The following is a 23,481-nucleotide window of genomic DNA, read 5'->3' on the forward strand; positions in this document are numbered from 1 at the left end:
TTACTAACACAAGGCAATCATGGAACCACGCGGTGTTAAAACCCAGAGACTCCATTTTGTAACACACCAGATGCCATTTTTTATTAGGCCTGAAAATGATCTCTGAAACCTGTCTCTCCCTCTGCCCAGCGCCTCACACAGACGGCCAAGGCCACCGCCACCTCCTGCCAGCTCTGTTCTCACAGAAGTTCAGCCATTCCTCTTTGCAATAATTAGTATCGCCCAGAAGGAAGATGAGCTCACTGTGTGAGACCGGAGCAGGCCCCTGCCCTTGTGAACATCCGTCTCCACTAACCTGCCTGTGCTCCCTCGACCCCCACCCCGCTTAGCCATAACCTACTAGACCCAGGCACCTTTTCTCTGCGATACAGATGCACATGTGATCCCTCTAGTGACCAAGAGGAGAACACCCGCCATAGCCCTAATCCCAGACACCAATATATTCTTCCTAAACCTAACAAATGTCTGTCCGTATCATGAGGCATCAGGTAGATCAAGAACCTCCAAGACGGGCACCTAGGTCGGGGCACTGGGTTTATGAATGCCAAAGTGCAAAGGGTACAATGCAGATATATAACTGGTTAGTGAACTTTGAAAGTATTTCTATTCCAGCCAACGTTTATGATGGTTATTTGTCTCATGCCTTCAGATTCTGTTATTCTAGCTTAGACCGTCAGGGAAAAGCATCACTTTGCCGACATGGCCTTCATCCAGCAGAGATGAGCCCAGCTGACCCACGTGCCGAGGGAGTGACACCCAAGAAACCGCCAAACCAACGTGGCCAGCACTTAAAGATGTACACTGTACTAATGTGACTTACCAATTAGATCGTAGAATTGTTCATTTATAGCTTGGCGTCATCGGTGACACGTTTCCATTTTATAATGTGCTGCCCGTGTAATGTTTGGTAGAGCGCTCTCTGGGCAGCAGAGTTCTCTGCGTGCACCATTTACCTTATATAAAACTTTGTTCTGCCTGCAATCTATCTCCTGGTCTCATTCCCTAGCGGGGTGTGTCCATTATTCGAGGTTTTGGATATTGTGCCGGAGAATGGGCGCCTTCAGCTTCCATATATGGGTAAATGGGAAGAGGATTTGTGAACATTAATCGAACAGAAGGACTGGAGCCAAATATGGGAACAGGCGCACAAAGCGTCTAGGTGTACGGAAATCAAAGAGTCCACATGTAGGATCCGTTATAGGTGGCATTTTGACCCCACAGCGAATAAATAAATGCATGTTCAATTCTCACCCTTGTGCTGGCAGCAATGTGGGGTGGTAGGAAGCTTGGGAAACATGTGGTGGTCCTGCCCGAAGGCACCATTTTTTTGGAAGGAGATTTTGGGACAAAGGACATAGTGGGGGTCCAACTCCCGAAAGACCCTAAGGTGATACTGTTGGCTGTTGCAGTGGAAGACATATCCGGCAAGCGGAAACAGGGCAACCTTGATTACACATCTGCTGACAGCAGGCCGAATGACATTAGCACAGGGATGGAGAACAAAAGAAGGTCCGGTAGTGACTCTGTGGTGGGTCAAGATCTGGGGTGTGTTGGCCATGGAAAAGATATGTGCTCTGGCACGGTGTACTAGCCAGATGTTTCTCAACGTATGGTCCCCCTTTTACGATCATGTTAAAGAAAAGGAGCATCAATTCTTCAGACCAGGGGTGCTTAAAAGTTTCTCCATAATGTGAGTGGGTGAAGAAAGAATCTATGGACTAATAGAGTCCAAGTAGTTAACCGACACTAGGAGTCAAGCCTAGTTAGTAGTTTGTTGGGGACTGAATTGGGGTGTAGTTATTTTGAAAAAACGAAAGCTGTGGTGGTCACTTGTGAGGTAGGGGACTTTGGAAAAGATGGTTGTTCACTTGTCCATTGCTGAACGAATGTCATGTGAGAACTTTCATTTGAAATTACAGCTCATTTGAACAAAACTTTGTATTGCTCTGGTGGCATCACTTGAATAAAGAACTTTTAAAAAAAGAAGCCCACCCTGGACTCTGCTGTTCCTCAAAATGCACAGGTAATTTCTCTTCTCCCTTTTCTTGTGCGTCAGATGCACGCCTTGCCAGAGTTCTTTTCAGGGTCCGATCAGGGAACAGGAAGGGTCTGTCCCTTTGGCCAACTACCCCGACCCCTGACTGGACAGTGAGGCTGGACTTAGGGACAGATCCAGTTTGCTTAAAAACCCAATGGCAGGGGAAAAAAAAAAACACTAGAGGCAGTAAAGCAGGGTTGGTTGAGGCAGTGGTAGAGGTGGTGTGAGAAACCCGAGGGTACCGCACAGCTAGTCCCCAGGGATCTTCTGTTCAGGTGGCCTGGGAAGTGCCATCGCTTTTGGATCCAGACCCTGAGAGTGGACAAGCGAGGGAGGATAACCTGGGTGGAGGGTTCTTGGGGATAGGGCGAGACATGGTATTCCCCCCTTCCTAACACTGACCTATCCGACTCTTCCTCAGCCTTTATGGGTTATATACAATCCCAACCCATAATTCCCCATTCACCCATACCTATTACTTAGACAAAGAAGAGGGAACTAGGAGTAATACACACTTCCTATGTGAAACACCATTATATTACTGTGGACAAAGGAAAGGAGTGTGCAGACACCCAATCCTGAAGGGCAGGCATGTCCCAGTAATTGGATTTGTTATGGTCAGACAATATCAGCTAACACACACACCTGAGACTCATTAACAAGGCTCAGGTCTATAAAAAGAAAGCAGCCATGGTGTAGAGCGAGAGAGCGGCCTTGCAAGGAGACCAGGAGGTCGGGAGACTGGCAACAATCCCGGAAGACCCACAAGACCCACAAGACTGAAGCGAGCAAGTCGCGTGGTGGGTGCAGGACCGGGAACCTGTAAAAGTGAAGGACAGCTGGAGCTGCCCAAGAACTGGAAACCAGAACAGCTGCAAGCTACAGCTGCTCCGATCGCCAGCATGTGCAGAGAAGTGCCTGGCGAGGAAAATAAAGTCAAGGCGGGCTGCACCCTGGTTAGCAAGATGGTGAGCGGGAGCAGCAGGAACCGCCACGGTCGAGGCGCATGGAGCCGGCGAGGGTCAGAGGCTTGTAAGCACAGGAGCACTCCCAGGGAACCGCAGGCAAGTAGCAGTTCAAGGAACGGAGTATGAGCAATATTGAATACCGAACTGAACTAAAAGCACTGCTTGAATGCAATTAGTCAATCTTGAATACCTGACGAGAAGTACAGTGTGAATGAAAATATGCAATAATCAATGCCAAGCAGAAGGGAAAGCATTGCCAACGCATATCAAACACTGGCATATTAAACACTGAACGAACATTGGGAAATAAGCTTACAAGGAATGTCAGACAGTGAAAGCAGCATTGTGAACAGTACTAAGACAAAGAGGTTGACAAACCAATGTAGCGAAGGCTTGTAAAAGACTAATGTGCAAAAGTGCTGCAACAAAAGCTAAGGCGGGGGACATTTGGTTGCACAACCGGTGATGGGTGGACCGTGTGGTATGACAACTGCACCTAGACTTGGGAGTTTCCCATTGTGAAGTTTACCTACAGTGCCAATCAAGTCAAGGAGAAGTGGGCTGCTGGTTGTGTGATCTGTGATGGGTGGACTGTGTGGTCCAATACCTGCGCCTATAGCAGGGGGCCCTAGATGGTGACAAGCATGAGACTTTGTGGCAAGTCATGAGTACTACAGTGCAATTTTAGGGAAGGGAATCCTGAGACCTAAAAATAACTGAGAAACGCAGTCTTGGGGAAGGGAACCTCGAGAACCCCATTTTGTGAACTGTGCTAAATTGAACTTGGGGAAGGGAACCTCAAGACGTGGAAGAACATTGGTTAGACCATCAGCCATTGAACATGTATTGAGCCTGAAACAGAAGGCCCAAGAAGAACTTAAGCTGAGAGCAGCTGAGACTTTATTTTTTAACACTATTTCGGTTAAGAAGAATGCCACACTCGGTTTAATTCTAGATGCAAGGGCAAGTGTAGGTTTTGGACACAGACAGAACTTCGATTTGGACTTACAGACCCAGACTTTCCTTAGGCAGAGAAATCCATATCTTAGTTACAGGGCAAGTTAGGCCTTTCACCATCCTGACATTTTAATAAAGTTTGTTGAAACTTGAGTTCTGTATATCAGTCTTCTCTTGATACCATGCCTGTCTCACAGTGGAAGGAACAAGCACTGAAGAAGCAGCAGCAGCAGCTGAAGCGGTGGAAAACCAGGAGCAAGGAGGCAGCAACACAGAGGGGGAATGAGGCAGAGGCAAACGGGAAAAACACTTAGGCCACAGAAGAATGAGCTAGATACTCGGGACTGCCAATAGAGGCAAGAAGCAAGGCAGGGCTGGAGAGGAAACAGAGCGCTAATTTAACAAGAGAGCACAGTTGCAAAGCAAGAGCTTACCAGTTTTGCTGGCTCTTGTATCCCTTGTAGTGCTGGAACACCCTTGGCGGGCTGCAGTACATTCACCCGGACGCTCCGTAATGGTGCCCATCTTGGGGAGGTCAGGGTGGAGCAACGCAGCCGCTATGTTGGAGTGGGCGCCTTTCTCCGCCAACACCACCACAGCGAGATCCAAGACGGCAGCAGATGTTTTCTGACATTCTGAAGCTTTTGGAGGCTTTGGTTACCACTCAGTTAAGAAATTTCTTGAAACCTTGAATATTCTTTACCCTTTTTCAGTTAGGTTTTCATCCTCTTATGGGTACGGAATCTTTCCTTGTGTCAGTGATCAATGATCTTACCATGATTTCGTGACCAGGGTGGGGTGGCTGGTCTTATGCTGCTGGATCTTTCCACAGCATTTGATACCATTGACCATGCAACCCTTCTGACCAGGATGAGGGAATCTTGTATCTCAGGCACAATATTTGACTGGTTTTGTGCCTTTCTTTCTTCAGTCTGTTTCCTTTTAAATATTCTCCTGTCCCCATCACTTGGGGGGTCCCTTAAGGGTCTGCACTTTCCACACTGCTTTTTAATATTTATATTCAACCCTTGGCTAGTCCCATCCATTCCCATGGCTTCTGTTTTGATTCCTATACCGATGATACCCAGCTGCTTTTTAGGTTTGACTCAGAACGTTCACCTTAGGTCCTGCTTTGAAGTCATTAGTGACTGGATGAGTTGAAATTTAATGGGGCTAAGACAGAGGTGTGGGTGGTAGGTCCTTCTTTCCCTTCATGCTTCTGGACCTCTGATTTGTGGCCATCCTCATTAGGCGCTGTTCCAGACCCAGCGCAGTCAGTAAAAAACCTTGGCGTTAAAATGACGACATCACTTTCCCCTGGAGCCTTAGGTCAGAGCCATTTGTAGCACTGGGTTCTTTAAACTAAAACAACTTAAGAAAGTGCTTCACTACACTCCACCTAAGTTTCATGCACCAGTCATTCCAGCCACTATTAATGGCAGCCTTGACCATCACACCACCACTTAGTTAGCTCAACCTTACCATCTCAACTGGCTGCAACTCTTACAAAACGCTGCAGTAGGTTTCGCCATGGGTATATCCTATGGCCAATCGGTCTCTTGTGCCTGTGGAAATCTTCACTGGCTCCCTGTTCTGACACGTGTTCAGCTCAAAGCGCTTTGTCTGATTCATTGGGCTTTTCATGGTCAAGGTTGCCTGTCTCTTTGAGAAAGGATTATTCCTACTGCCCTACTCAGACTTTGCGATCCTCTTGCTCGGCACTTCTTAGGGTTCCTTGCAATCAGTTCAAACACTGCGGTGTCTGTGCATGCTCTGTGGCTGGTCCAACCTAAACTCTCTGCCGGCCTCTTTGGACCATTCAAGTTCTCAGTCTTTTTAGACTGAAACTCAAGACTTATCTTTTTGGTTTAAACCCGGTCTCTATTGGCTTACCGTTTTGCATCATCCTTATTGCCATAATGCCCCTGATGAACGTTTGCACTACATAAGATTTAGATTATACCTTAACTATAATGGCACTGCAGTTGGTAATTGTCTATTTTCTATTGATATGGTTACATTTCTATCAATTAATGCAAGTCGTATTAACAAGCCAAGCATTTCATACTGTGGGAAGACCCAGATATACACAATCTTCAGGAAAATAATCTTGTACAGAGTGATACATTTAGAAAACCAGCATTCTCAATATTCTAATGCCTCTGCAACTTCTAAAACTTGCAGAATTACATTGGCTTTTTATAAGGATGCATCTTCCGTAATGTCAAAAACCAAATTTAACTACATTTGAAGATACTCGATTGTTAATGGGTGTTGAGTCTTTTGATGGGACGCGTGTAGCTATATATACACTCTGAACTTGTGTCAAACAATTTTTCTTGAACAGTATTGGAATTGGGACAATTGGGACCTACTGCAGTGAAGGTGGTATTCCTTCCAGATATTTTAATCTGATTTTGGACACTGCTCTAAATACATCCAGTTAAAATGACAAGGTGCATATGCAGGATCAGATAAACAATGGATGAAAGAACTGCGAATGGGAATATCTTGAGAGAACTTGCATAAAGCACGCTCGTATCGACTTTCGTTTAGTGACGCTTTGAGAGATTTGGTAGAAGAGGCAATTATTGGCTCCATCCCCATCTGATCACGCTCACATACTAGTCCAACTTTCTCTTTCGAGTAGGGAAGAAAGCTTGGTCCTTTAATACGTATTTGTTGAGGCTTCCTGCACTCCCTAAAGAATATAAAAACTATTTGCAGCTTATGCCCACCGACCCGACGGATGAAGGTACCATTTAAGGCTCTTATAAGAGGCCAGTTGATCGCCATGAAAGCTAAAAAACGGCATGGGTGCCTTGAAAAGGACAAACTGCACAGTGTATTGTGAATTTGTGAACAGGAACATGAGCAAACCTGCTCCCTTGCAATTCTAATAAAATTGGAAATAGTGGGGCCCAGATGAACAGCCCATCAGCTAAGAGAAATGAAATGCAGCTTCCATTTACCAGGCAAACATTTGATGAAAAAGCAAACGAGGCCATCAAACTACTTGGAACAAAGTTAAGAGATTCAGGAATTAGAGGATATATAGGGTATGGAACAAGTTACTTACTTGTAACTGTTGTTCTCCAGCATGGGTCTGGCATGGATTCACATGCTCATGAATATTCCCGTCAGGCTGGGAATCCTCGGTAAAGAAAAATCAGTATCAGTTTCGTTTCTGATCTGTCTTTCATAGTAGTAACCAATCACTGATCTCTGCGTCATACTGACCACAGCCAATGACTGCCATCTCCCTAAGCCCCGCCTCTGGCAGCCATCTTCAGATTTGGTAGCACGTGAAATGGCAGTATGACCAAGTGAAGAGCCGCAGAGGGGTAGGCGGGAGGGTTCGCATGTGAATCTATGCCAGACCCATGCGGGAGAACAACAGTTACAGGTAAGTAACTTGTTCCTTCTCCAGCATGGGGTCTGGCATGGATTCACATGCTCATGAATAAAAGAATACATAGCAGTACACACATGCACAACCACGGGAGGTGGCAACAGGCTCAACATTATGCAATACAACAACTCAACATTAAGCATCTCTTACCTTCTCACCAGGCTCACCTTTGCCGAACAGGTTGCGCAGCACTGCTTGGCCAACCCTGGACTCCTCCCTGGAATCCCGGTCGACGCAGTAGAATTTTGTGAAGGTGTGCATCGACCTCCACGTAGCAGCCCTGCAGATGTCCAGCAGGGGCACACCAGATAGGAACGCTGTGGTAGCTGCGATCGCTCTGGTGGAATGGGCTCTCGGACGGCCGGGCAGAGGTCGGTTTGCCAACCGATGACAGTACATGATACAGCCGGAGAGCCATCTGGAAATGGAAGCCTTTGAGAGAGCCTTCCCCTGATTGACGGGTCCAAAGCTCACAAAAAGTTGTGACGTCTTCCAAAAACCCTTCGTGCGGTCCACGTAGAACTTCAGCGCTCTAGCCACATCCAGCGAGTGCAAAGTCTTTTCAGCCGGCGACGGGAAGCAAACAGGCAACACCAAGGGTTCGTTGAGGTGGAAGTCCGACGGCACCTTGGGCATGAAGGAGGGGTGCGTCCTGAGCACTACCCTCGTGTTGTGAAAAGTCAAGTACGGGGGCTTGCAGGAAAGGGCCTGGATCTCTCCCACCCGTCGTGCGGAGGTGATGGCCACAAGAAACGCTGTTTTCCACGACAAGAACTTCAACGGAGCTGAGTGCAGAGGCTCGAACGGAGGTCCCATGAGCTTGGTCAGCACCACGTTGAGCTCCCACGCCAGGGCCGGAGCCTTCACCGGCGGGAACGACCTGAACAGTCCCTTCATGAATTCTTTCACCAGACGAGACCACAAAGACGTCCGTCCCGTGGTTCTGGTGTATCGGGAGATCGCAGCAAGATGAATCTTGATTGAAGCGTGCGCCAGTCCAGCCTTGGCCAGCGACAGTAGGTACGGCAGTACTTGAGGAGCCGTAATCCGTAGAGGGTTAATCATCTGTGCGTGGCACCAGACAGAGAACCTCTTCCATTTGTGTCCGTAGCATTTAAGAGTTGAGGACGCCCTGGCCTTTGCAAGAACCTCTCTGCAGTCGGCCGGTATGTCGTAACCTCCAAACTCAAACGCTGCAGGAGCCAGGCCTGCAAGTTCAGCGACTTTGGGTCGTGATGGAGGATGGCGCCTCCTTCCCTGGAGAGAAGATCCGCGTCCACTGGCAGCTTGATTGACGGGGACGCTGACAAGTCCAGAAGGTCCGGGAACCATATCTGCCTCGGCCACGCAGGTGCGACGAGGATCATCCTGCACCGTGACCTCTTGAGCTGGTTGATGAGCCGGATCAGCAACGGCAATGGAGGGAACGCGTATAGAAACAGGCCCTCCCAGGGGGAACGAGAAAGCATCGCCCATGCTCCTCGGTTGGGGAAACCTGCTGGCGAACCTCCGGCACTTGGAGTTCGTCGCTGTCGCGAACAGATCGATCTAGGGTGTGCCCCACCGTCGGAAGAGGCGGTCGACTAGATCCCGTCGTAGTTCCCACTCGTGGCACGAGCGCAGCTCTCTGCTGAGCGAGTCGGCAATGGTGTTTTTTTATTCCTGCCAGATGAAACGGCACCAGAAACATCCCTTGGGCGACGGCCCAATGCCACAGATCCTGCGCCTCCTTGGACGGGGCTGGGGATCTGGTACCGCCCTGCTTCCTGATGTAGAACATGGTGGTGGTGTTGTCGGTGAAGATCCTCACCACCTCGCCCTTGAGGGACGGAAGAAAGGACCTGAGGGCCCAAAACACTGCACGGAGCTCCAGGACGTTGATATGGAGGGACTTCTCCGTCGGAAGCCAAAGGCCTCTCGCGTGCAGATTTTCGGTGTGCGCTCCCCACCCTTCCAGGGAGGCATCCGTGGTCACTGTCTTCTGGTGGCCCGGGGTCTGGAAGTCCATGCCCGCCGTCAGATGCGCGCAGGTGCCCCACCACCGGATCGCTCGTCGGAAGCTCTCGTCGAGTGAGATCCTGTCCTCGAAGCTGCCCGTCGTCTGGATCCAGCGAGCGTCCAGGAACTCCTGTAACGGGCGCATCCGAAGCCTGCACAGGCGGATGAGAAATGCAAGACGACATCATTCCAAGGAGGGATTTGATGGACCTCACCCTGGCCGCGTCCGCAACCAGCATCCGCTGCACCTTGCCCAAGATGGTCCTCGTCCTTTCCTCCGACGGAGTGGCCAGAAGCGCCACTGTATCAAGTTTCGCTCCCAGAAACAGTGTGTCTTGCGCGGGCACCAGGTGGGACTTGGCGTAGTTTATGGAGAATCCCAGGTCTGTGAGTAGTTGGACGGTCCTCGCCGTGTGCTCCGCGGCGAGCTCCCTTGTCTTTGCTCGGATGAGCCAGTCGTCCAGGTAGGGGTAGGGGTAGACGTGGATCCCCTCCAGGCGCAATCCGAAGGGAAGGGCTCTGAACTGGTAGTGACGCCCATGGACCACGAATCTGAGAAACTTTCGGTGTCCCTTTAGGATGGGGATATGGAAGTAAGCATCCTCCAAATCCAACGACGACAAGAAATCGCCCTCCTCCAGACCCAGGACGTGCTGGAGGGTGACCATCCGGAACTTCTGTGCCTTGATGAATTTGTTCAATAGTCGTAGTTCCAGGATGGGACGCCATCCTCCTGTCTTCTTCACGAGGAAGTATCTTGAGTAAACTCCGGAGCCCCGAAGCCTCTTTGGGACGAGCTCGATGGCGCCTTTCTTGAGCATCGCCTTTACCTCCAAGAGAAGTTGAGGGACGTGATAGAGCCCGGGCCGTCTCCGTATCCGTCTTGATGGCTTGTAGGGAATCGTCCACTGTTTTCCCAAACAGGTTGCTCCCGTCGAACGGCATGTCCAAAACTCTAGTCTGCACGTCCTGCCGGAAGTCCGTTGCCTTGAGCCATTCACGCCGTCTAAGGCACACGCCGTTGCCCAACTGGCGAAATCCAGTGTCAGCGATGTCTGTCGCTATCGTAATGGCGTGGTCCGACGCCACTTCTCCTTCCTGCAAGATCTCTAGGGCCTCCGCCTTCTTGTCGTCCGGTAGGAAGTCCAGCAGGGGGGCGATCTTGTACCACAACTCCCTGTCGTAGCGGGCTACGATAGCCAAGGCGTTGGCAGCCTTAATCGTCGTCGCTGGCGATGAGATGACTCTGCGTCCCATCCTGTCCAATTTCTTTCCCTCGCCGTCCGGGGGGGGGGGGGGGGGGGGGGAGGGGGAGGGAGCGGTTGACGTAGAGGCTGAAGCCCCCCCTGCTTTCTTCCTGGCCGCCACGGAGACGACCGAGTCCGGGGTCGGCTGTGCCCGAAGGCACAAGGGGGCCGCGTCCGGGACCCGGGACTTCTCGTACCGATCCCTTCTCGCAGGCGTTGTGGATGGGTTCTTGAGGAGGGTGAGACCCTCATCCCAGATATCGTCCAGTAGAGGTACAGCGAGGACCGTCTTCCTCTTGGTCTCGCGCCGTTGATAAAGGAAACCTTCCTTCTTTTCTTCCGGGCAGAGCTGGAAAAGCTCGGATGCCCTGGCGATCATGGCATGAAACGATCCAATCTTGTCGGGCGGGGAAGCCCGGGGAGGAGGTGACGACGGAAGATCGTCGTCGTAAACCTAGTCGTCTGTACCCGTCGCGGCCGTGTCCGTCCCCGTATCATCCCCACGGGTCGTGGACGGGGAGGAGGGCTGAGCAGGGCGCGATGGCTGAAAAGGAGGTGGAGGATGAATCCTTCTTCTCTTAGGAGGAGGGCTCCCAGAAGGGCCTGGCTCCGGGTCCCTCGTCGGGAGCGGTTCCTCCGTTGGTGGTAATGGCAATCTCGTCCTTATCTCCGAGCATAAGGACTGTATAGCCAACAAAATGGCCACCGAGTTGTCTTGCGGCACTGGTTGAGGGGATTCCGACGGGCGGTCAGGAGCCTCGTCGGCACCCTTGACGTTCTCGTCGTCTCCTACGTCGGGGTCCCTCCCGACGGGCTGGTCTTCTTCCACGCCAATGCCGTGGCTTAAGACTTCGATCAGCTCCACTTCCGAGGTTGAGGCCGAATCCACGACAACCTCCTGCCCCCCTTTTTCTTCTCCGCCGGAGGTTTCACGGGGGTCCTGTCGATGGGCTTGAAAGAGGACTCCCTCCGCGGTGGCAGGGAGACACTGGGCCCCGAGGTCGCCTCCACAGGCTGAGCCAGGGCCGCCGCGACTGTCTCAATAGAGGCCTTGGCAGGGTGGATCAAGGCTTTCACCACCTTAGGTGCGCTCACCACCTTCTCCTTGGGGGGAGGGTCACCGCCTCGCTCCCCCCCCCCTAATGGGGCCTTTGAGCTCGACCGGGGTCTCCAGGAGCTTCGCCAGGTGCTCGGCCTTCCTCTTACCCGAGCCAGAGCGTTGGCTCGTGGTCGATGGCGCCGGGGAGAATGCGCCCTGCCTGGCAACCGTAGAGCCTGACTGTTCGGCGCTCCCGGTGCCAGCGGACTCGCGGTGCTTGGCCTTCTGTTGAGCCCCCGTCGCCGGGGCGCCCTCAAAGGTCTAAGAAGACCGCTCGGATGACTTCTTTTTCTCGCCTGACGGGCTCTTCCCTTCCAGCCAGTTGGCGAGACGCAGATGGCGGTCCTTCATGGTCCACTCCGACATATTGCCGCAAAACGCACAGTCCTTCTCCACGTGCGTCTTGTCCTCATGCAGGCAGTAGAGGCAAAGGGAGTGTTCGTCCTCAAAGATATTCTGAAGCTGGCATCCAGGGCAGACCCTGAACAGCTTTCCGGGCGTTGAGCTTCCCTTCTCCTGGGCCATGTCCGAGATGGGCCTGAGAAACTTCTGGAGTCCTCCAAAAGCGTGGCTCGACGAAATCTTCACCCTTGAGGGGCGTAGAAGAATCCGACACGGGTCCCCATTGATCGGATAAAGAAAAGGTGGAGCTTGAGGCTCTTTTGACTGAAAAAAGAGAGAATTTACCTATGAAAAAGCGCGAAAACGCACTAAAGCTCGAGAGCAATAGCACAAGGATCCCAACACTTGAACGTGCGGTAAAAATCTGAAGATGGCTGCCAGAGGCGGGGCTTAGGGAGATGGCAGTCATTGGCTGTGGTCAGTATGACGCAGAGATCAGTGATTGGTTACTACTACGAAAGACAGATCAGAAACGAAACTGATACTGATTTTTCTTTACCGAGGATTCCCAGCCTGACGGGGAATATTCATGAGCATGCGAATCCATGCCAGACCCCATGCTGGAGAAATTAGATATCAGTCAGACGAACGGATAGCCGACATAGGGACAAAGATCCTTATTTCTACTGTCGTATCAAAGTTTTTATGATACAGTCCTCCCTTCTGCAAGATGAATATCTGTATAATGTACAACTACTCAAGAACAAAATCTAGTATTGGAAGCAGATTACATGGAAGGAGATGGCTGCGGCCATTACATTTTCAAAGGTAAACCAAGCAACAGGTTCAGATGTTTTTTCTAGTTCTTTCAATAAAGCCTTTTCCTCTATCTTAACACCTATCTTAGACCATTTATTGAACTCTTAAAAAAAAAGGTTCCATAAGTAGAACCATCACAAAATCAAGTATGTCCCTTATACTCAAATCTATTAAAGGCCCGTTAGCATGTGGGTCATCCAGACCCATAGCCGTTATAAATGTTGATGCAAAGATTTTTAGAAAGAATTCTAATATCTGTGATAAGGTCAAAAAGCTGACCTTGTCACGAAGGGCTAGGAATCTCCACCACTAGCCTGCGGTGGGTGGTCTACCAAGGTGGATGCCAACGTGGCAGTTGGAGTCAAATTCCTGCACCTTCCCCCAAGTGCCTGTTTGAAGAGGTATGGGTGATGCAAGATGGTACTAAATACAAAACAGATGCTTGCCAGTCTTGTTCATTTCATTGCAGGAAAACTCATGGCCCAAACCTGGGCAGATCAACGCCATGAATGTAACCCATCACAGCCTCCAACAATAGAAAGCAGAATTATCTGCCTCACCAGAAAGAGGGAGACCCAGCTCGCTGTGCGCCACAATAGTCAAAGTGGCGGGGAACGTGGCACACAGTCAAGAGTCGGCAACAAGCCAAGGCATGGCAACGGAGACCAAGGTCCCCATCAGAGCCTCATTTCTGCGCCTTGCTGAGTGGCTTAAAATCGACTTAGACTCCCAATACTTACCAGTGAATGTTCTGTAGTAATGCGACAACCAAATATGAAGTGAGAAATTCACTAATGTGGACACATTGTTGCAGCACAGCGGTCTTGTACGGCATCATTGGCAGGCTTAGCTGTATTCTTTTTAATGCAGACCCTTGTAACACCTCCAAGACAAGGAAGACTGCATCAGATTGATCTGCAAGAGAGACCCAGTGGCACAAGGAGGGGCACGGGGTTGAGGAGGGGGGGGGGGGGGGGGGGATAAAACAGGCCAGGAATCAGGAAGGTGTGTGTTATTCGGATTCAGTCAGAGGAGAAGGAGATGGCGGACCAAAAGACCAGCAGGAGGAAGGACGATGGATTGGAGTGTGGAGGTGATTTAGAGAAAAGGTGAGGTACTGGTGGTGAGAGCAAGTGGGTGTGCGAGGTGGGTGAGTGAATAGTAGACAACGTGTAAAGCATGAGTGGAAAGTGATGGCGAGTGTAAGAGGTGTGACTGAGAAGAAGGTAGGGTGGAGTAGTAAAAATGTGGCCAGAGGAGAGTAGCAGTAGAGTGGAGGAGAGATAGGCAGTGTAGAAAGTAGTAGTGTGGAATGAGGACAGTAGTTGTAGTGTGGAGCAGAGACAGTAGGAGTGGAGAGAGAGGCAAGTGGTAGGAGGAAGTGACATTATAGCAGAGGAAGATTGTAGGAGAGAGACATTGGCAGGACAGGGGAGGGAGAAGTAGGGGAGTGAGAAGGTGGGTGGAGTTGAACAGGCAAGAGTAGCGAGCGGAAGATAGTAAGATAGGAAGCAGAACATCAGGGTGTGAGAGGAGGGATAATGAGTTGGGATCGAGTGTCTTGAAGGCACACCCTGAAACTCTTTAGAACCAACTACATGGCTATGGGTAGGCCCAGTTTAGACTTGGAGGTAGCTCGGATAGATCAGGCCATTGCCTTTGGGTCCTCACTGACAGTCAGTTAGCAATTCAACACCAAGAATGGATGAGCCCTAGATACTAGCCTGGGGGAGAAGGACCCCTCGGTTAGGGCGGAAAAGGCTTTGTCGAGGTAAAAGAGTGAGGGAGGGCCCAAGCTCCCCGTCTAATTAGACAATAAAAACCCTTGAAATATCTCTTGGTTTTGCGAGTAGTTTCCGGACCATTTGTGATGCATCTCACTTGTATCAGACTTCAGCAGACTTAGTTAACCAACATAAGTCGTTTTATCTGTGGAAGATAAACATTCAGAAGATATAGCATTTGATTGAAAGGGTACTTTTTATAGATGTCCTACTGCCTTGGTGCCCCTTGCTGTTTAGAAGGTGTTTGATGGCATTCATTGGGCCTTCCTAATTAGGGCATTGAGGCAGATGGAATATGGGATTCATTTGATTGCTCCGATTAGTGCCAACTACCAGTTGCCTTGGACCTGAATTAGGGAACAAATTGACAATTATCTGAAACTTGCATAAGAGGCATTTAGCAGGTGTGCCCCCTCCTCTTATTTGCCTTTAACCTACAACCTTTTGGCTTGTAGAATAAGAACCTTTTCATCCATGGGGTACGTTTGCATCAAGGTATTAAACACAATCAATGTTTGCTTAGGACTTCTTAGACTGCGTAAACCCTATGGATTCCTTTCCCCACTTACTGCTGAATTTAGACCAGTAAAGTTAAAGAGTAAGCTCAACAAATCAGTATTGGACTTAACACTCAGTTCACAAGAAGGTTTGTTAGAGAAAACTAAACTCACTGCAAACGGGCTTCTAAAAGCTTACCATAGTGGAGTGTTAACCTTAGTAAGGATTTGAGCACTTGGATGAGGCAATTATCCTAATCTTGTTAAATAGGTTAATATAAGTACTGAGCAAGTGGAAGTTATCGTATGGTACGTGGCTATGGCATATTGAGGGAAACAAGATGGTGGTTCTGCCGTAATTGCTTTAGTTCTTCTCAGCACTCCCCATTCCAGTGCCTAAATCATGTTTCCAGTCTATCAATAGGAATGTTTTGCGTTGGGGCGATTAAACACCAAACAGTGCTGATGTATAGAGGGGGTCATGTCTCTAACACATTCTGGATGTTAATACAATACAGCTAAACAGAGGATTATTATTATTGAATGGATCAGGGTGCACCAACAAATCTTGGGCAGTGATGGATCATGCAACAGTGGGGTAGTCCCTAGGAGATGATCACTGGTTTGGGAAGGCATATCACCAAAACAAATTACATATCGTAAACAGGAAACATGTTTATAATAAGTGATATTGTTGCCACCAAAATACCTTTGATTCCCTTCCACCTTCAATGATCTCCATCAAATCCCTCAATGTATACCCAAGTGTAAAATCCAAACGTTTCTCGACTTGGAGAGTGGGTATATGTTCTTAGCACCACATGCTTGCTAAGGGCCTGATAAGATTATTTGACCACTGTAAATCAGTTTTCAGGGTTGGGGAGACGGGGTGGGGGGGTTTGGGAGGGACAGGATAGGCTCACGTATCTTCAGATATGACACTCAGTGATTAGTGATTTAGCATTTAAAAATGTGTAACCACACTGAGGGCCCAACACGCTGGTTTCCTCTCTGTATAAAATAATAAAACCTCAATCTTTCAGTCAATGTGAGAAAATATGAAGAGCTGGGAGAGGAAACAGTATTCTTTGGAATTAACTGATTTGGCAACAGATAAAGAATATTTGCAAATTAATTAATTGTATGCAGATGAGATACGTTTGGCATGAGGGGTTTCTGAATTGGTATTTGGTTCTAACAAAACTTCATAAAATATTAAAATATTTCTGACCTTGGCTGGTAAAGCTGTGGCCTAGATTGACCATTTTGTAGAAAGACTTTTGCTGCTGCCAGAGACATTTTGGGTCTTCACATCCTGGAAGGACCATCCATGCTCTTGCTGGAAGCTCAACCAAGGATATTCCAGTATCTGCCAACACAGACCTGGAGGTCTCTGCTTCTTTCTGCTGCAGAAATTCATGATTGTCTGAATGTGCAAGAATGCAGAACCTCCTTCATATCATATGTGGATACAATCATTTTGTGACATTCGTCAATAGAAAAGATTACGTTTCCTCTTTGAATGGCCCAGGTGCTGTTTCTAAAGTTATGGAAACCAAGCAAAGATTTCCTTACAAGTGATATTATGATATTCTCCCACCAAAGACGGAGGGAGAATGTTTGAATGAGAAGAGTCGATTGTGAGACCAAAGATAATCCAGCAATGCATTTAGAATTGTGAGGACTGGAATCCTTTTGCTGTATTATTGAGATCTGTTTTTGTTACACAGGGGCTGGTTTGCCTATTAGAGTACTAAAACTTATTTCAGTATACCTGTCGATGGGTGGGCAGGGAAATGGGAATAGTAAGGTGGATCTGTTCACTGTTTGTTCATTATATTTAAAAGAATAAAGAGAAGAGAAAAGAAAAAAAGTACAAATTGACACCCGCCAGTTTAAGAGTAGAGTACAGATAAGGGGCTACTAAAATAGTGACGCACCTCACCCTATTTGCAACCACTACTTGCACCACAGAAATCTTAAAGGAAACCAGTTATCTAGCTATGCATCTGTGCCCCTCACCTCGGGATCACGGCTAGAATGTGTAGGCTTGGGGGTAATGGAGAGATAGGGTAATGCAGGTGCACGCAAGTGTGTCTAAGAAACTCTGCCTGGAACCACATCTAGGTAGAAATTGTTCAAGGGGCAACAAACACCCACCTATTAAAATGTAACAAGGAAGCTCTGTAAAGACATTGTCTGCTCCTAAATGCAGCATGAAGCCCTGTGCAATAAAAACATCGAGAACTGAATGTGGAGGGGTTTTCACCACGCAGTTATGGAAATGAATTAGGAGTTTTAGCATAATCACCCACCAATTTAAAAAAAGCACTTTGTATTTTTTCTTTTTTTTTAGTACAAACACATTTTGAACAAATTGGTCAAGTAAGACAGCAACGAGATTGGACATACATAGCAGATGGAAAGGGACGATAAGCCTCAAGAAAAGATTTCTGTTCCTTTTGAGAAAACCTAAAAAAACGGGAAAACGAAACAAAACTATTTTAGAAAAAGAAAACTGTTGTGATTGCAAAGTTGGTCGAAGAAAAACAAAATCCAAGTCCCCAGTTCATCCTGGCGATGCCACGTCCCCCCCCCGACCCCTTTGGGCTAGGTCCTCAGTCCATCTGCTGGACCATGAAAAGTCCATGGTTCATCTCCTATTTCAGTTTTCTGGTTCAGAGTCAGCCTCATTGCCCAAGCCCTCCTCTATATCTCACAAATTCCAAAACTGCAGCCGGCTCATGCTTCAGAGCTTAATCTTGAACGCCGTAGAAGAAGCAGAAGTGGTGGCAGCCGCTGACGATTTGAAAAGCGCCTTCAAGATGGTGTCTGGGTCCACTTCCGGTGCAGGTTTGGAAGGGACAGGGGCAGCCCGTCGGGTGTCAGTCTCTTTTTTGGCTGCAGATGGGGTGTCACTCAATCGTCTGAAAAGGGATAATAATGATAGGTTAGTTGCCATTTATTCTCCATATGAAATTGTTCTATAGATCCAGATCAAGTCAAATGAGACTATAAAATGTTATGAACATGTATGAATACATTATTTACCTGTAACAGTAGTTTTGAATATTATGTTATAATATAGGCTCATTCAGCAATATCATGTTCTTGTACACATTTTCTAAGTTGGGCGTATTAGGTAGAAAAGTCACTTTGCCTGCTTCCTGAATCCCCTGAATATTTTCGGGTCTCCGTGATACTCCCGTTTGTTTCAACCCAGTACTAGACTACCATTTTGTACACTTTGGGAGCCCTTAGGATTCAAACAAGGGCACTACCACAAAGGTGCCCATTAGGGAGTTGTACAAAATTCCACAAATAGAAGGACTTGTGAAGACTCACACTTGAGACACGGGCTACAACTCTTAGTATAGACCTGAATCACACATTTGTTTTGGTAGCAATGGCTGAGCCGCCTGGCTTTTCTTAGCTGAGAGAAATTATTTTAGGTAGTACAAAGAACCTGGAGTTTACACATAGGCCCAAGAAACACAGGCACACTAAAGGTATATATACAAATTGTTTATTTTATATATACACACTGAGGCAAGTAATTCTTCAGAAAGGGAGGTACTTAAACACACAATAAGTAACTTGGAAAAAATGCATTATTCACAGTAAGTAGACCACTTTGTAATACCTTTCAGAATATCTGTTTCAGGTCAAATAAATTAAACAAAACTAATGTAAGTTAAATAATTTGCACTCATTTCACAGAGGCCTAATGTCAAGATGGATTTCTAATTTCTGACCTGGTGGGCAGATGTTTAGGTGACCACCCTAGTTTATTTTAACGGGGGAACCTTCTGGACAAACCAGCCCAATCTACGGCAGCTTGGCAGGCAGTCAAGACTAAGTCTCAAGAGGGGTGAGTGATCGGAAGCCCACAATGAGCACACCCATTAAAACTCCACAGATTACTCTTACATGTATATCAAAAATACAATTATAAGCCTTTATAACAAAACACAATTAAACCAGAGTTTCAAGAACACAGTTTGCACACACGCTTATTCACTATGTAACATATATACAAAAAAAGCATTTAGCGTAATGCTGAAAGGGGAGAAAATAACCACAACCTGCAATATAAAGGGGTAGGTGCAACAGAGATATCGTGTTAGGCAATTCTTCGTAGTCAATTCCTAACTTATGTAGTCCAGCCCTAAGAAGTGAGGAGCCTTGCACTCAAAGTACAATAGTGCGTTAGCGCACGGTCGTGCGTTAAGCGAAAAGCGGGTTCTCTTCAGGGAGCTGTACCTGCTCAGGAAGGGGGTTGAGACGATGAAGAATAAAGTCCAACTCCTTGAGGACGACTCTTGCGGATAGAGTGACTCAGAGTTCGGGAATAGCTGCGGCGCGCAGGCTAGTCCAGCCAAGTTGAGTATCTTTTAAGGGATTCTCATGCATAAAAACAGATGGATGTGCCAGGGGGTGACCGGTAAATGAAAGTACTCACCGATCCTCACAGTCCAGACCCAACTTTGCCAGTCTAGTCCACTTCGCTAGTAGGTTTCACCCCTGCAGTTTCAAGATGTTGCGGCTCTCAGCGGCTGCGGGATGGGACTATCGTTCGTGGCGGGACAGTAGCCTTTTCTCAGCTCTCGAAGAAAGGAGGAGGATAGTTCTGGTGTAGCACGTCTTAGGACACTGTGGGGGCAGGTCTGCAAGCACTTACAGCAACAGTCACCACAAAGGGGATTGGGGGGGGGGGCGCGACACAGAGACCGCAAATGCTCGCAGCGTGGCGCATTCTCGTAAATCGTGACCCAGAGGAGCTAGGACAACGAGTTATGGTGGCAGAGGGCCGAGGACCACAAGTAAGGGATTCCCAAAGTCTCGAGTCTCAACTCGGGGTGGAAGCATTCCTGTGCAGTACCCTGGGTTCGAGCTGGACAGTTTACTGGATAGCCCAGGAACACTTCCGAAGGGGATCTTTGCGAGGGTAAGCAGGAGGTGGCGAGAGTAGTTGTTCCCACTACTCTAAAGGGGCAAAGCGTCTATGAAGGCCTTCTTAGTACGATGCAAAAGCTGGGTTCAGCGGAACTACAGCGGGGTCAAGGTGCCAAATCTCCCTAGCACGTCACTGGCGGTTCCTCGAATCTGCCCTTTCGTTAAGGATACTGGGCACCTTCTGAAGTTCAGTGTGAACTTCAGTTGATCGACCTGGAATGGATGCAGAGCCCCCTTCTCTTATCCAGGATTCGGTTTGTGCCAAAATCTCAGATCTGCCCTCTTGTACCATGCCAGGCATGGGCCAATCAGTGGTTCCAGTCATTCAGGCATACCAGACATACTGGCACCAGTAGTGTGGAGTGCGACCAGACAGTCCCCAACCTCTTCCTGGGCACTAGTACCCGTGACATGCAGGGGCCCGCAAAAGATGCGGTTTTCACAGAGAGGCTGAATGCACAAATAAGGAATACCCGGGTCTCGCGACCTGGGTGAAGCAAAGTGACAAAATGGCAAAAGGACAGAACAAAAGACTGTGGCACGGCCATTTTTGGCACCAACCACAGTCTTGGGCCAAACGCAGTAAACATGGTATGGTCCATAAAAATGAAGCAAAAATACTTTAAAAGTAAACTGCTGCCACCAGTTCATCCTAGGCACACTTGTACAAACACAAAAATCCTTAGAGGGTTGCTAGGTCCATAAAACAAAAAGGACCCCTATCTGCAGTACTGTAAGGTACTTTGCAAATAGATAGAGTTAAAAAGAAATGCCAACATAGTCGAAGACTAAGGGAAACAGTTTCCCAGTACTGACAATCTGAATGACATGTCAGTTTCCCCATAACAAATGAACAAAAGCCCAGGAGTGCAGCTGAAGGCTCTGCTCCACTGGAAAAAGTCAGGTTAGGTGAGCCAAACAAAAGCAAAAAGTTTGGGGGTGAGTTCACCAAGGGAGGGAAAATTGTACCTAAGGGAAATCTTTCCTATCACTCGCCCCTCCCAGACCTAAGGACAGGGGGAATTAATCCACCCCCCTGGATGAGCCTCATGTTCAGGTCGACTAAACATTGTGGACAACCCATCAGCGTTGCTATGTTGGACACCTGGCCTGTGCTCAATGGTGAAGTCAAACCCTTGCAGGCATATGGACCACGTGAGCAACTCTGGATTCTCTCCCTTCATGTTCATTAGCCACTTCAAGGACTTCTGGTCAGTTTGCACAGTGAAGTGGGTCCCATAGAGGTAGGGCCTCAGCTTCCTTAGAGCCCACATGACAGAGAAACATTTCTCTACAGTGGACCATCTGAGCTCTCGAGCTTTAATCTGGCGACTAATCAATCTAATCAGGGGTTTCTTGCTTTTCTCATCTACCTGCGATAGTACAGCCCCTATCCTAGTGTCAGAGGAATCGGTCTGCACAATAAAAGCACGCTTGTAGTCAGGGGCTCGGAGGACAGGTGCCTTGCACAGGGAGCCTTTTAAGCCATTGAAGGCCTTCTCACACTCCTCAGACCAAGAGACCTTCTTGGGTTTCTTTGGAGTAGTGAGAGCAGTCAGAGGGGCAGCTATGGTACCATAGTCTGCCACAAAATCTCGACAGTACCCAGTGAGACCAAAGGTGGCCCTCACCTGAATTTGCATAGTGGGGGTAGGCCAGTCTTGTACTTTACTCGGTAGAGGCTGAATCCTCCCTCCACCTACTTCATGTCCAAGGTAGACCACAGATCCTTGTCCAATCGGACACTTACTGGCCTTTATGGTCAAGAAACACTTGTGTACAGGTGCACTGTAAATGTCATATCGTACATCAAGTGGGCCTTCTGAAGAGCCTGTAATACTATTCCCAGGTGTTTCACATGTTCTTCCCAGGTGGCACTGCAAACTGCTATAACATCCACAAATGCTAAGCAGAGTCATCCAACCCATTTAGGACATGATTTACAAGCCTCTGAAAAGTAGCAGTTGCATTCTTTAGTCCAAAGGGCATTACCCTGAACTGGTAAAGACCCTCTGGGGTCGAGACTGCCGTCTTCTCCTTGGCCTGTTCTACTAGGGCTATTTGCCAATACCCTGCAGTGAGGTAAAATGTGCAGATGTACTTGGAGGCACCCAAGGTATCCACCAGCTCATCAGTTCTTGGCAAGGGTTGGGCATCTGTCCTGTTAACAGCATTTAGAGACCTGTAGTCCACACAGAAACTCAGTTCAGAGGTCCCTGCCTTTGGCACCAGAGCCACATGACTGGACAATGACTACTACAGGGTTCAATCACCCCAAGATCTAACATCTTGTTGACCATCTTGATGTATGATCTTACCTTGTCTGACATCACGTACCCTCTACCTTTTGTAGGTACACTGCCCCCCCATGTGTTTGCACCAAGATGTCAAACCAGGAGTCAGTGAGAACAAGAGGGAGCAATGCCTAAGCAAAGTTCTTATTTCCTCTTGATGGGTAGGAGTCAGGATCAAGGCCCCTTTGACACCCTCAATGGAGCTGAAGGGCCACCTTGGAACAAACGAAACAGGTTCAGATTCCTCTTCTTCTCTACCTGATGCCAAAGGTAGTGCTGCTATTTCAACCATAGGGATGAAAGCCTTCAGCCTATTTATGTGGAACACTTTGGGAGCCTGCCCAGGTCTCCTAAGGTCCACCAAAACGTTTACCTCACCCAGCTGCTCCACAACTGTGCAAGGGTCTGACCACTTGTCCTGTAGGGCTCTAGGCCTTATAGGGTTCATAATCAGGATTTATTGGCCTGGGGTGAAGTGAATAAGTGAAGCCTTCTGGTCATACCAATGTTTCACCAGAGCCTGACCTGCCTTCAACGTATCACTGGCCTGAACCATCAGAAGGACCATTCTCTTCCTTAAGCCCTGTACGTAGTCAACTAGATGGTAGTGATGGGAGTAGGGAGTTCCCACCCTTCCTTGACTATGGCCAGTGGTCCCCTAACAGGGTGACCAAGAATAAGCTGAAAAGGGCTGAAACCAACACCCTCCTGAGGTATGTCTCTGTAGACAAATAGCATGGCAAAAGGAGATTCCACTTTCTCCTTTGAGGTTCTTCCAGAGCCCCAATCATGCTTTTGAGAGTTCTAGTAAACTTCTCAACTAAGCCATTAGTTTGTGGATAAGCCGACGAAAAAAATTACAAGTGACCCCACATGGCTTGCATGTACTTAGACGTAAAGCTGCTGCCTCCGACAACTTCTTTAGGGAAGATAACCCTAGTAAAAATGCCAAGTAATGCTTCTGCAACTGACTTGTTAGTCACAGTATTCAATGGGGTGGCTTCAGGATATCTGGTGGCATGGTCAACCAGCACCAAGATAGACCTATTGCCAGAGGATGCCCGAGGATC

At 48.3% G+C, this 23,481-nt stretch overlaps 1 protein-coding gene across 2 annotated transcripts in view; it reads right to left on the reverse strand.

Moving 5' to 3' along the window:
* Nucleotides 1-17,479: 17,479 nt before the first annotated feature.
* Nucleotides 17,480-23,481, reverse strand: part of POLDIP3 (DNA polymerase delta interacting protein 3) — a 388,271-nt gene continuing 382,269 nt past the window's right edge. For both annotated transcript variants that reach the window (XM_069652698.1, XM_069652697.1), the window contains one exon: nucleotides 17,480-18,088. In XM_069652698.1, coding sequence (XP_069508799.1) covers nucleotides 17,911-18,088 — 178 coding nt within the window. In that variant the 3' untranslated portion in view covers nucleotides 17,480-17,910. The remainder of the gene's footprint in view (nucleotides 18,089-23,481) is intronic.

This window comes from Ambystoma mexicanum, chromosome 3p (assembly GCF_040938575.1).
Source record: "Ambystoma mexicanum isolate Mex_15411 chromosome 3p, UKY_AmexF1_1, whole genome shotgun sequence".
NCBI lineage: Eukaryota > Metazoa > Chordata > Amphibia > Caudata > Ambystomatidae > Ambystoma > Ambystoma mexicanum.